At 43.4% G+C, this 12,478-nt stretch overlaps 1 protein-coding gene across 2 annotated transcripts in view; it reads left to right on the top strand.

Annotated features, from left to right (window-relative positions):
• The window catches only part of EIF4E3 (eukaryotic translation initiation factor 4E family member 3), a 235,668-nt gene that overhangs the window by 46,065 nt on the left and 177,125 nt on the right, over window positions 1–12,478 (top strand). For both annotated transcript variants that reach the window (XM_069643843.1, XM_069643844.1), the window contains exon 2: window positions 3,706–3,778. In XM_069643843.1, the coding sequence (XP_069499944.1) occupies window positions 3,706–3,778 (73 nt within the window). The remainder of the gene's footprint in view (window positions 1–3,705; window positions 3,779–12,478) is intronic.

The following is a 12,478-nucleotide window of genomic DNA, read 5'->3' as shown; positions in this document are numbered from 1 at the left end:
ATTTTTCCACCTAGACAAACTGCCCGCTGAGGTATTGCCACGGGCCAATATCGGAAGGTTGGCACTTCTCAGAATGCTGAACACCGGCTTTTCGAAGAGCGTCTGGGGCCCTCTCTCAAACTCCTTTCCTGTAGCTTGTATAAAGCCTCTTTCCTCTTTAACCACCACAAGAGCAGATTGAGTAGCTGTGGTACCCGCATCACTCGGGCAGCTAGGTTCCGATTTATCCGCCAGTCTGTGTTGCATAGTTTCATTCTCCATCACCGAATCGTGGACCCTTACTCCGACTTCTTTACCGACCCCGTTCACAAGTATGTTAGTTCACTTTCTTAATTTATAAATCGGCTCCCCATTATGGCTCCCAGCAGAAGCCCCAGGATTCTCAGAAGATGAATGTAACTGGGCCCCTTTAATCAAAGCATACAGCATGTCCTGCTGTCCTTATGTTGATGCTGCCGAATAGATGCCAAGTCTTTCTGTAGTTTTCTTTTGCCCAAATCATCCACAAGCTCCCTTGCACACGGATCATTGACTTTAAAGCTTCAGCACAAGGTCGGGAGTCGGCAGGAGATCTGCCACTGACCACAGGACTTACCGACTCCCCATGTTCCCAGAGACATTTGTCTTTGCTGCATTCTTAGCAACAATCTTTGGAGACTATTTCTACGGCCGCGTCGATTTCAATTTTTCACTGGTGGCACTTTGCTGTCCTCGCTTATTCCCTCTTAGCAGGTAGGAGCCTGCGTGACCATTTCTGGCAGAATTATAAGGAATTTTCTGGAGCTACGCCTACAGCACCATGAGAATATAATGTTTTCTATTCTTGACGATTTACCCCCTTCTTCATGGGGGAAGCCCTTCCCACAGGGTTACTCTCCTTATTCCTACACAATGGAGGCACTTCTTCCCACTCCAAATGTAAAGACCTTGCTTCATCTTTGCTTTTAACTGTTGGATCTGTTGACGCGAGCCGCTCCCTAGGGTTATTTATAGCTTGAGATATTGACCCGTTATCCGTGGTCTCTCACATGACTTTTCGACTAAAGAGGTATTATAGGCCGGATTGCTGATCCCAATTGCCGTTTCCAAAATATTTAAATAGTTTGCATCAGTTTTGGGTATTAGATCAATTTTGGCCAGTATAGTTTCCCTCCTAGTTGTGAAGTTTAGCCTCCATTTTGATGTTTTCATACAAACACACGAGGAGAGTGCATAGTTCAAAGCATGTAATACAGATTGATTTTGAGTTTAATATTCACTTATATTCATATTGGTATATAAATGAATGCATTTCCTCCCTCTCAAAAGAGTGTAGGGTCGACCTTGCCAAGCTTTGATGTTCATTGTCCCCTCCCTGAAGACTGGGAGGGTTATCTAGTGTCTGAATCCCCTCAAGTACTTCTTCAGAATCCAGTCTCTCCAAATTCATTCTCATATTCCTTCTCCTGCTCCCGGTTCAGGCTTAGCTCTAGAAGTTCTGCATCTGTCACTGACTCGCGTCTAGGATTGCACTTGCCTTCTCCTTTCCTACAACATTAAAAAAAAAAGAGGTGATTTTAGCTTTAATAGTTTGGCTCTCAACAGACTGCACTCTCCTTGCAGACTCCATTTGTAGATGCAGTAGCAGGGGTCGAAAAATCCCACGCCTGGGTATCGGGCATCATCTTTTAGGCAGGAGGTACGTCCAGGGGTGGGGGTGGACGGGCTGGAGGGGGCAGCGGGCACCAGGAGCTAGTACATAGTGCACAGCAAATGTAACTTGTGCGTAAGATGCAAACATTTTATCCATTTATATATTATCCAATATGCTGAATTTCTCTTAAGTGTGTCCTTTTATACACATTACCAAAGCTACACAGTTGATATTGGATAGCTATGTTTGTATGGCACCACTTGCCTGGGAAGTCAGAACTAGCTCCTGGTAGCTCTTTGTTCAAGCGAACCAGGCTCTACTTGGCTATAACCAGAACCTAAATAGCTCCCAGCTCTTGGCAGTTTCGAACCCTGACTAGTCTTTACAACTTCTGAAGTAGTCAATGCCATCCCAAAGCCTTTTTGGAAATCTCACTTGTTGAAGCAACAACATGAGGAATCTCTGTAAACTTTGAGTGTCAGCCAAAACGGAAGTAGAGGCAACAGCCACAATGGCTGCCCTTACACCACCATTCGAGGCACCCTCTTCTGCGCAGCCTGCTGCATGCCCCTGCTGCCCAAGTTGTATATTCAAGTTGAAGGACACTGCGAGCAGTGGGTACCACTCAACCAGAGATCGGCTGTTAGGGCACTCTACTGCTGTAAGTATGCAACAGTGTCCCCAACCATAGCGGACTGCCAACTGCTTTCTGCACTCCACCATGTAAGCTCAATGCACCAGAAAAGATTTTAAACACAGCACCAGCAAGCCCTGATAGAGGAGCCCAAACTTTGCATGCAAACCAGTAGAGCACCAACACCACGATACTGGCCTCTGCAGACTGCTTTTTGCACTTCTCACCCCGGTCAATCGGGATCAATGACAAAGAAATATTTTGGGCTAGCTGATGTATTGCTGTGATCAGTTATGCTTGATGGCGAAGCGTGGATTCCCCCTACAGATTCCTTGGCCTCAAGTATGATTTGGTTGATGGTGCATACATTGAATACAGTCTGCTGAAGGGGGGGGGCAGTTGGGGGGGTCTTGAATGGGAGCGTTTAGACACTGATATGTCAAGAAGTGTGCTATTTCATCCAACAGATTCGTTTTTCTTCCCAGGGTAACTGTGTAAAAAACTGTAGCATGCATATCTAGGCAACCAGACTTGATGCAGGTCTGTTTACCTCAGATGAGTGAAGCGCTAGAGCCAGCCAAATCATATTGCTGAGCAGGATGTATTGGTCTTGTCCGGATGTGCAGGAGGAAATTGATCCAGAATTAGGATTGTGGAAATGCTACAACTCAAGAACAATTGTCCTAGAACTCAAGACTTCTGGAATGAAGTCGCTGAAGGCATCAACCTCATATTGGAGATGGTCATCCCGATGAAATCGAAGCTCTTTTGGAAGCTTTTCAAACCAATTGATGTCCGTCTCTTCCAGGGCGCTCTAATGTTAACAATAATGTTATAGTGAAACTGTATGTCAACCACAAGCTTGAACGTGGATGCCTGGCTCAATGAGCTGCTGACTCAACTTTAGAGCAAGCTATAGACAGATATAGGGGAAACTGATCTGTGGACACTGCAACACCCTTCATATCGGTTAACTGCACACCACGGCCATTCACAACCATGTCTTCTGTCAGAGTATGGTCCGGTCTAATTCTACACCTACTAGTTCTGTGACCTTGTCTCTGCTTTACCCACCACATCAGGGTGAACTGTACCTCCATAAGTTATTCATTTCGGATTTTGACACAGTTGCTTATGACCTTTCATTGAAGTATTTTGGATGATATCCATTTAAGTTGTTTTCTAGTATTTTTATGTTGAACATTTTGCAGTAAATATTTCCCCTCAGGGAGAGGGGGGATGGAGGTAGGGGGAGCGTCATGCATACTGGTTAACCTCTGATTCACATTTGCCACACAATACTGAACTTGTGTAGGATTTTACCATCCTTATTCAATTCACAACATGCTTTTCCAACTATACTTGAAAGCTTTAAAATGTTTCATTTTTATCCAAGAAACCCATCATTTTAGCGTATATATTTTCTCTCATCTCATAGGTCCCTACCTGGAACCACAGCTGCGGAATGTGAATCAAATTTAAAGAAGATTTATACAGTTCAAACAATACAGGTGGGTTCATAAAATAAACGTTTGGCATGCAGCACTATGAAGGGAAGGGAAGGGGCCTTATTAATGTGTTTGTCCAGATAATGGAGTTTAATACAAACATTGCAGGAATTCAAGGGAAAGGCGTTCATGGTATAACGGAAAACCAGCGTTTAAGATGATTAGTAATTATGATTGTATTAGAAATAGTGTAACTATTTCTAAATGCATTGATTGGTGCAGTGCTTTAAATGGAAATGAGCCGTGCAGGCAGGTGATCACCAATGTAGGTTATAAGTAGGCTGGTCCTCAGCCATGGCAGTGTTTGAAATTGATCTCACATTGGGGTATTGTCTGTTTCCTGTGCCTTTACTATTTAACTCACCTGTGTTGCTCTATATTTGCTCTATATTTGTGTAGTTTTCTGTCTCTGTCTCTGCTATAGATGTGTATTGTTTGTCTTGCTCTCTCCCTTCCACTTAACCAAACGCCTCTGGACATCATCTGACTGTCTGGTACATTTTGTGTAAGTCCCGCCTTTTTGTGTTTTATTTTTTTTCTTCCTTTACTGTGTGAGGTCTGAGGGACCATTGCACACTATAACACGCCCAGTGGTTGCATGAACAATTGGCACATTGATATGTAACTTTTGGTTCTTCTTATCTGCAAAATAACATCCTTCGATTTTCATGGGAAATTGTAACCTTTTTCTAAACCAGAGCTGTGATGATGCCAGAAACTAACCCCGTTGCACCCAGACAAGTGCTAGGCAGATTTGAACCAGGGAAATCTCTCTGAACAAGGAGCGCTCCAATGGCACGAGACACAATCCACAAACGGAAATGTCAATGAAAAAAAGTACCAATTAAATCAACCGTACAACACAGCCAGTAGTAAATAGCTTTTTATCACCAGTAGATACTCCCCGCAAACATGATAGCTCTTTTCCATGTGACACTTCAGCATTTTGAAGGGCGAGTATAAAAAAAAAGACTATTTATTTTTGCCGTTGTGTGGTCTTCACAATGCAGTATTTTCACATTCTGGGGGGGACTTTCACTCATTGCATGGGGAGACTTGTGATCTCTGTGTTGGGTTAGATTTTTCATTTTATGCCAAATCACCTTCACCTGTGAGACCCCCGGAATGTTTTGCTCTACTTGTGGATTTTTTGTCTGTTCCTGAGTGAGTGGGAAACTTTATCTCCACTCACTCTTTTTTTACTCTAAGTGTAGGAGCCATTTTGATGTCTCTCCATAATTTATTTTTGGAATCATACGTTCCTCTATCTTTTTAGGCATTTGCAATTTACTTTTGCGACACACAGCACTTTCTGTGCAGTATTGCTAGGGAGTCCTTTGGACCTTTGTAGTTTCTCTTATTTTCCTTGTGCGAACTAATGTTCTCAAGGGTAGATGGGTACTTTTGCTCTCCTATTGTGAGATAAGGACACCCCACCTTATTTGGAGTGCAGAGGGTTTACATAGTTTCCCCCTTCTCACTGCTCCTGTAACATTTCTGTTATAGTGACAAGCATACCTGATTGGCTGGTGGCAGTGGATGCGTTTACCGCCTCTGTGATTTATTTTTATTTTAGTGAATTTGTTATTTATTTATTTTTTACTTGCAGGCTGTGTTCACAGCCGCTGTAATGCACAGAAAGGTCACTATTGCCATTTCTTGTGTGGTTGTCTTTTCATGGTCCTTCTGCCATGCTGGGTGGGGGTTTGAGTTTTGTTTTTGGCTGGAATCCTTTGTGAAGCATGGAAGGCTCCAGCGTGTCTGTGAAGACAGGAAATGAGGGAGGAGTCCGAAACTCTGCAGTCCTTTCTTATGGCATGCCTGCCTGGAACCAGTTCCAACTGGGAGGCTGGCTCTCCTGAAAGGGCCGCCACCCCCCAGAATTTCAATGTAGCATGAGTGCTGATTGGCTGGGTTCCTGAATAAATGGCTTTGAGCTTGAGGCTGAAGACAAGTCGACCACTGGAACCAAATCCAATGAGGAAAAAGAGAAGAAGGCGCCTGTAGCTACTTCCAGCGAATGCAGATGCCTGCTGAGTGACCGCTGCTGTGCTGACACTTTCTTTCATGTGACAGAGGATTCCTGAAGAAGACGACTCCTTCCCTGGGACTGGTGGGAACAGTCAGTCTTAAGAAGACCTGCATTTCAAGCCATCCCACGATGATCTCTGGACTTCCTAGGCTGCAAACCGCCAATAACCTGTGACCTCGAGGCTGAGTGCTGTGCAACGTCTTCGAAAGAACGAATTTCTCTGAAACATTGGTGGACTCCTTCTCGGACCTTCAGAGGCAAAATTCCACTCCTCACCAGAGTGCTGGACCGAGAAAGCAATGCAAATTGTTAGGACAACAACGGGTCCTGGAAAAGGAGCAAAAACTAGAGTCGCTGAAGCAATGACCATTCCTTTGCTGGGAGCCTTACCACTCTGCTGCTGCAAAATCCTTTCCAGTTTCCTTTCTTTTGTATGAAGAAAGTTTCCAGTGACCGGGTCCTGTAGCTGCTGCATCGTGAGGGTGTCTGCCTGCATAATTTTCTTCACTGCTGAGGTTCTGTGGCACTCAAGGTAATAGTTGTTGTGCTGTTCCTCTGTAGATAGGGTGGTGATTCGTACATTTGGAGTTTGCCCATACACGTTCGCACAGGCAATAATGGTGGTGCGCATTCAGGGAGCCTTCTGAAACGTCTCTGAACCCTTTTTACAACTACAAAGTACTGTACATGAGAAATCCTCTGGAACTGACGTTGCTACAGTTTGTGTCCTATCCTGTTCTGTCTACAACTGGTCCCTGGACCACCAGTGTCCCCTTCTGCCTCTGAGATCACTCATGTCTAGACATGGAAGAACTGCTAAAGCATAAGCCCCTCTGTGAAGAAAAGTATTACCAGTGTTGGCATTTACTTGCTAATATTGGTTGTGTAACTGTATTATTCCTGAAACCGAATTAAGTTACGTAGTTTACTACAAAGTGGTTTTACTTACCTTGAATTGTATATTGCCATTCTAGAAGTGTTTTACACTGTGGTTTACTTACCAGAAGTATTGTATTGGTTTTATGCTGTGTTTATTGTTTATGATATAACTTACCTTTCTAAATAATTCTCTTTGCCCTCTCTCTCTCCTAAGATACGCCTGGCTGCTCTACCATTGCTACTTACCTTGAGTGGTACAGGCCTTTACTAAGAGTTGGAGTTCTGTATTGCCCAAGGGATAGTCTTCTACAGTCCTAACTAGGTGGGCTTTAGAAAAAACGGTCATAACACACTGCATAAACAGATGTGTGCAAGTTCCTGCTTGCATTTGACAACTTCTATCTGTGTCTTGTTCACTTCTTCTCAATGATTGAAACTATGGTTGTTCATGCAAATAGAATTCTAGCAAGCCATAAAAACCATAAGACGTTAGTTTTCTGCAGTTGTCCACATTGCAGGCAAGTTTACATCAGATCTGAATTCTATGCAGATCTAAACCTTTGTTCAGTATAGTTGAGGCGCTGTATGTGTTCCCTGGTGTGTCAATGGGACTAAAGTAACCTCTATGTAGGATAACGGAAATTGGGCAACACATGGAGAACCCAAGTTCTTGCCTTGGATCAAGGTCTTGGCTCAGAGGAGTCGGACCAATTGTTCATAACTGCGTGAATAAAATGCCTTCAGTGGGAGTGAGGATGAGGGTCTTTCTTCCGGATTTCCACCCTATAACGGATGGATTAAGCAACCGTCAAAATACATGGAGAAAACGCCATTGGAAACGGATGACACGAATAAAGCACGTTCAAACCAGTGCACTTAAAATCTCCCCTCCTCTCCCTCTTTCCCCCTCACTCTCTCTCCCCCCTCTCTCCCCCCTCTCTCCCCCCTCTCTCTCTCTCCTCTTCTCTCTCCTCTTCTCTCCCCCTCCCTCTGTCCCACTCCAACCCCCCTCTCCCCCTTTAAATAAACACCCCCAACCTCGGTTCAACAACCAGGTAATAATAACACTACTTTTAAATAAGGTGCAGTTCTTAAATAGCCCCTGGCTACACATAAGCACCGATAGTTGTCGGGAATATAAATAATAAAGCAGTGCTGGAATAATCAGTGAATTCCAACTTTGACTAAAATTATTACAAGGTGAGTGAATGCAAATCGTGTGCACAAATTGGCTACTGTAAATGTTCCCAACAATCAGACTCTTCGGTTACCAGAGTGCCTTTTGTTTGTTTTCTCTGTACTTCACATCCATTTTCATAGTCCACCATCCACCCCTTTCCACTCTACCACTTTAAGCAGCATCAGCAAAAAAGGAAAATGGGCAATTATTTAGATTTGAAAATACAGTCAGGTTTCTGACACCACATTAATCTTGAGTGTAATATATATTCTCCTTCCTCGGCCATGCTGGAAACCTCTTGGTATCCTCTTTCCTCCTACTGCTGAATTAAAAAAGGTGAAAAACCTGTGGTACTTTGCAGTGTGAACATGTGAGCCACCACCCTCTCCTTGATTGCACCTGTCCAAACTTTCCCATTTGCCCAAGCCCATCTTATAGTTTCCTTGATTATTCTGTTGAAAGGTTCAACAACTCCATTTGCATTGGGACAATATGACACTTGTGCGATGTTCAAAGGCATGATCCTTAAAATATGTCTCGGACCCCCCCCCCCTTTATTTGAAGTCCATTATCTTTTAAAATTGTGTTGGGATAACCCTCACGACTACACAAGTGTTCCAAAAACTGAATTGCTCTTCTTGTGTTTACTTGTGGTATGGCATGCTCTTCTGCCCACCTAGTAAGTAGGTCTATCACTACTACACTGTACATTTGGACTCCACCACTCCAAATCAGACCAACATCCATACCTAATATACCTAATTTTCCTTATGGCCTCCCTAGAATGTCAGTCATCCCCCTCAGAAGTTTCTCACTCATACCATATCACTTTTTTCACAAAGGATACAGTTTCTGACTTTGCTCTTTATTTGTATATTACATCCGGGCCATCGGTAATAGTTTCTGATCCTTGGTTTTGTTTTCACTATTCCCTGGTGACCTTGATCTCCAAGATCAATTATACACTATTTCAAAACGTTGTCAACCCTCTTCAGGACATTAACTTTGCACATACAGCTCATACTTTGCTCCATAATATTTCCATGTGCCCATCCTTGAACATCCGTTTACTCAATGTGCTCTTTTAATCCAGTCATGACCTTCAACATTGCCTCATCAGCCCTCAACGCTGTCATCCATTCCTCTTCTGGAATGGCTGCATCTCTAATCTCCAAAATCATCTCTTGTTCCTCTTTATTATCTTCATTTGTTGCCATTCTTGACAGGCAGTCTGCTGCATAATTCTTTACACCTGGTATGTATGCCATTTCCTAATTGTATTCCTGCAAATTTGTGACCCATCTCCTTATTCCTGCAGACACCTTTTCTAGCTCTTTTAATGATATTATTTCCACTAGAGGTTTAGAATCTGCAGGTAATTCAAAGTTAGTTTCCCCACACAAAGGATCTACATTTTTCTGTTGCCCATTTAATTGCATGGCCTCCTTTTCAATTGTGGCATACATTTTCTTTGGTTCCTTTTAGCAAAAGCTATGACCTATTCCTTATCTCCTTCTTTTTGCATCAGAACAGCACCGAAAACTACATTACTCAAATTGGTTGTGATTACCATCCTCCTTCCTCTCTTGTAGTTGTCTAGTGCTGTTGCAACCGCCAGTACCTTTTATGCGCATGAACTCTTCCTTACAGTCCTTATCCCAGTCAAACTTTACTCCCATTCTTACAAGGTTTCTCATGGCTACTGTATGATTGGCAAAATGTGGTACTTGTTTTGAATAGTACTCTTACATCCCTAGAAATATTCTTACTTGTTCCTTGTTCACAGGAGTAGCTGCTTTCTCAATGGAGTTTACTAGATCCTTTATTTTTTTTTAATTTTTATTGGGTGAAATACCTCTCTGAAATGACATTACCTAGGTACACAATTTCGTGTCTATTGATTTTGTACTTCTCCTTGCTTAGTCTCATTCCGATTGGTTGCAATTTCTTTTACACGATTAAGCCTCTTGTCATGTTCCACTAGATTTTCCGCATTTATTAAGTCGTTCTGGAAGAAAATAACCCCATTATAATTTCTATACATTATTTTCTGGAAGATTGACGCTGCAGATATTAGACCAAAAGGCATAGTAGTATATAAACCCTCCGGAGTTATGAAGGCGGTTAACTGCCAGGATTCCTCGTCAAGTCTCACTTGATAATATGCAGAAGTAAGATCAAGTGTTGAATATCTTTGCTGGTACCATAGTTGATATCGGGTATGGTATGTTCAGCAGTGGGTGTCTCCGGTGTGACATCTATTGAGTACTCTCATTTGAACACATATTCTTATCTTCACAGACAGTTACCTCATCACTAGTAGTGGTGATAACCACTCTGACGCATCTATCCTTTCTATTATCCTGTGGCTAACTTTTTTTTAGTTCTGTCTTTACTTCATCTCTCATTGCTATTGGTATACTGTGCAATTTTTGTGCAGCGGCTTGAACCCTTTTTTCAACTTTATCTGGTAGACAAACCCTTTCAAACATCCTATTTCATCTCGAAACACTTGTTCCCGTACTTGTTGCATTATTTGTGATCTGCCGCTTTCAAACAATAATACAGTATCCTCTCCTTTCGTGTCCAATGTTACTGCCAATTATTTTTTGATGTGCCCAGCTTAGTAGGGGGTTTGACCTCTTCTTCGATATATACACTTTACCAACCGCTTCGCTACGTTTTGTGACAAATCGAGAGTATTTTCCATCTTCTCCCCAGAGCCATTCCCTTTGAGCCTAGTGAGGTGATCCTGCTCCGCAAGACCCACCCTAGAGGTCTGGGCAAGTGGGACGTCACTGGTAGTGACTTTCCTATAGTGTACAAGGACTCTCATTCCCACAAGAAACTCCATTTGCATGCAACACTATCTACTTATATGGGATAGCCTTCAATCACAAGTAATATGCCTTCCTTTTGTTTGGCTTCAGGTCATGCTGGATCCAATACAACATCTGAAGGAAAACAGAATGCCCCTTTTGAACGTGAACTTGTATGTAATAGGGACAAACTGATCAAGAATAGATGGAGCCATATGCAGGGGGGGGAAGCCCTCTGGCATAGCGACGTCTTATGGCAGAGCATTGTGGAGCCCACCGCAGCCCGTGAAGGAGAGCATGCCAGAGGAAGACATCAGAGATCCGGTGCAACCAACAGTGGGGAAACCACTGTCAGGATGGGATACTGGAGACAGTCCTATGTGGTGGCGTGACCACGGAAAAGCTATGGTGGGCCTGGAGCTCGATCAACAACGCCGGAGAAGATGGGAGGTTTAATCCCTCCCATCCTCTCATTTCTTCACCCCAAGCAGGAGTTCAGCCTCGTGGGCTAGCACACACCCCCTACCATCACTGAATGCTACAGGAGCAGTGTGGCCAATTCAGCAACAAAGGTAAGCCCGATTGGCCTTTGCAGAGTATTTTTTTGCACAGAAAAACCAAACTATTGAGCGACGAGCACCTTCTGCAATTAGCAAAAACATTTCTTTCCATCTCCTCTGGTGCAGTGCAAGTGGGGGGATCTATTTATTAAGCTGCACAACCCTGTTTTAGCCAGTTGGCTATTTGTTTTACTTTGTTCCAAAATCGATTCCACGATGGCCGCGGCCTCCTCATGCAGGGGAGTTCCCTGCATTGCCTGGACAGTCACCCCTTTGATTGGGCAGCCTCACTTACTAAGCGCACCAATTGTTTTCTGTCTGCTTGGCCGCCTGCTCAAAAATCTATGGTTGCATAGTGCCTCTGACCCTCTCCCCGCTATTCTGTGACAAACCCCCCCCCCCCTTGTTCCCGTCCCCCAAGGGGCTCTCATCTCCTACCCACCCTCTCTCACTAAGTATTAAAATACGAAACTAAAAAAGGCAATCCTAAGATCTAACCCTGGTCTCTCCATCGCAGACACCTACATTAATGATTCCTCCAGACAGACTATCACTGACCTCCTCTTTGCTGTTCCTTCAACTAACCTATGGACCCCCACATATGGTCTCTGTCCTCTCACCTTTCTCTTCCTCTCTCATTACTGGCGGTACTAGATGCAAGTGCTTTTGGCTCACATTGCATCTTCCAAATACACCTTTGTCTATCACAATGGCACTACTCTCTCAGCCCAACCTTCTCCTTCTAGATGGGCATCTTCCTCCTTCAACTTCCCACCCCCACCCCTCTGGGGTAGCACCGCAACCCTGTACCCAACCTCAAATCTTTTAATAAAGGATAAAATTATCATCACAGATAATATGCATTCAGTAAATAGTGACCATCCTAAAATTTTGGTTACTTGGGCGTCTTATAGACCATCTCAGAAGAAAGTAGATCTGCCCTGCTTGGAACTTAATACAGGAATGAACAGACTGCGCATAACTAATGACGAGCTTGAAGGCCTAAAAGAAACATTCATTAACTCCTATCGCATAGGAACAGAGAAATTGAACTATGAATGGATGTTGATCCCATTTAAACAGCAAAATAGACAGAGAAGAAACCCAAGAAGGATTCATGCACACAGCTATAGCATCCAAATTGTAGGAAAAAGAGATCCTAGAAACAATTAAAAATAGCAGCAAAGCTGGGACCGGAGGAGCAATTAAAACAATAGTACAGAAATTGGCTAA

This window comes from Ambystoma mexicanum, chromosome 2p (assembly GCF_040938575.1).
Source record: "Ambystoma mexicanum isolate Mex_15411 chromosome 2p, UKY_AmexF1_1, whole genome shotgun sequence".
In the NCBI taxonomy this organism is placed as follows: domain Eukaryota; kingdom Metazoa; phylum Chordata; class Amphibia; order Caudata; family Ambystomatidae; genus Ambystoma; species Ambystoma mexicanum.
This window is presented reverse-complemented; position numbering and strand designations above follow the sequence as displayed.